Below are 1,820 nucleotides of genomic sequence, written 5' to 3'. Positions count from 1 at the left end.
TATATATATATATATATAAGTAAAAAGAATTAATATTTTAATTCATATTCAATTACAATAATTCAAATTTTATATAATATTTATTTTGTATTTTATATGTTATATTGGCTTATATGAATATAATTGTAGAAATATAAAATAAAATTAAAGATTCAGGCATAAGGATTATACTTCATATCAAATATAAGTTTTTTATTTTAACAAAAATCATATAATATATTTTTATCAATATCCATATTGCATTAAATAAAAATTTATATTAAATTTATACAATAATAAAATAAAATTTATTTTTCTAATCATAAATAATATTATTTATTTAACAATATTTACAGAAAATTCAAATTTTTTGTTATTAATTATTAAAATATATGAAATTAATCACAAAAAAATATTGAAAATGATTTTAAATCATAAAAAGTAAATGTTTAGGTTACCTGTGATTACGAAGATATGGACGTGTTTTGAGAGCATTATTCAGCAAACGTAACATAATTGTAAGCACAATATAACGAAGAAAAAATGCTATTGATTAATCTTAATATTTCACTGAAGAAAGAAAATAATTATAAGAATAATGAAGAAAAACGCGCTCAAAGGTGTACTAGGCGTCTAGTAATACAATTCACCGACGTAAATCATAAATCGCTGATACCCCGGATATAACCACGACAAATTCACAATGCAGACGTGCCGACTTTTCTCTAAAATTTCACACATAGTCTAACTGCACTGCACCACTTCTAATACTTCACTCACCTCTAATTCTTTGGTCTCCGCCATCTTCTTAGACGATTTTTTTTGCGAAGCCGTCTTGCTTATATTATTTCCAACTTTCAACAGAAAAATTCTCCTACCCCTTTCTTACTCGAGTTGTTTGTATCGCAACTCGCCTGTATATTTTTCTTACTTTTAAATGCAACTATTGAATAATATTATTTTATGGCGCGAAATTAATTTTTACATTTCAATTTTGAAGTCGCTTTAAAAAATCTAACTTTTCTAAGAAAGCAAAATTCTTGTAAAAATTTTTAGTTCAGTCGTCTGAGATGAAATAATTATCGATATTTGACACTTCGTTCGTTCGAAATGCGAAAAAGGATTTTCCAAGATGGCTGCTTTCGCTTCATTGGCTTGTTCAACTTTAATTTGTATAATTCAATAATTTTGCAATATCAAAATAATTTCATCATCTACTAATATTAGAAAAAGAACAAGTTATTTAAGTTTTTTAAAAGTTATGAATTAAATAGTTCTTGTAACTTTTAATTAAATCTATATAAGTGGAAAAATCTTTGAATGTATTCTGGTTATGTTTCATCTATAAGATTGCAAACATCCAACCAAATCTTTAGCATTACTTTGTAACTAACGTGCAATACATTACAAGATATTATAAAAATATAAAAAACTTATTATGATATATACACTTTTAAAAATATAAAATAATTTTTAGATTTTATAATAAGTTCTTTAATTTTAAATGCACATTATAATAAAGAATCACAATCATATATAGAAACACGAGTGAACGATGTAAAATAAAACTTACAAAATTTTCTGGAGAATCTTTATAGTAATTCATTTTTACTATATTCGTAATATATATTTACTAGATGATGTACAATCTGATTGGATTATATCTAGGGAAAAAATACGTTTTACTGTAGATTTTATCTACATATTGTCAATCATTTCTTTATGTTATTTTAAATATCATTGGTTGTTAACACATGAAAATGAGCCATTACATATATTCATAATATTTTTTAATGGAAATATATATTTATATTATATATTGGTTTATCTTAAACATTTAT

The 1,820-nt window shown here is 23.2% G+C and overlaps 1 protein-coding gene across 2 annotated transcripts in view; it reads right to left on the bottom strand.

The window, feature by feature from the left end:
- Window positions 1–1,226, bottom strand: part of LOC102676279 (E3 SUMO-protein ligase PIAS3) — a 4,637-nt gene extending 3,411 nt beyond the window's left edge. Inside the window, exon 1 of one of the 2 annotated variants that reach the window (XM_006613596.2) lies at window positions 760–1,226. In XM_006613596.2, coding sequence (XP_006613659.1) covers window positions 760–783 — 24 coding nt within the window. In that variant the 5' untranslated portion in view covers window positions 784–1,226. Of the gene's footprint in view, window positions 1–437 lie in introns of both variants that reach the window. The other variant, XM_006613597.2, reaches the window with a different exon arrangement.
- Window positions 1,227–1,820: the final 594 nt, after the last annotated feature.

This window comes from Apis dorsata, unplaced genomic scaffold, assembly GCF_000469605.1.
Source record: "Apis dorsata unplaced genomic scaffold, Apis dorsata 1.3 scaffold_157, whole genome shotgun sequence".
NCBI classification, from domain to species: domain Eukaryota; kingdom Metazoa; phylum Arthropoda; class Insecta; order Hymenoptera; family Apidae; genus Apis; species Apis dorsata.
Note: the sequence above shows the minus strand (reverse complement) of the source record. Positions and strands in the feature narration are given on the sequence as shown.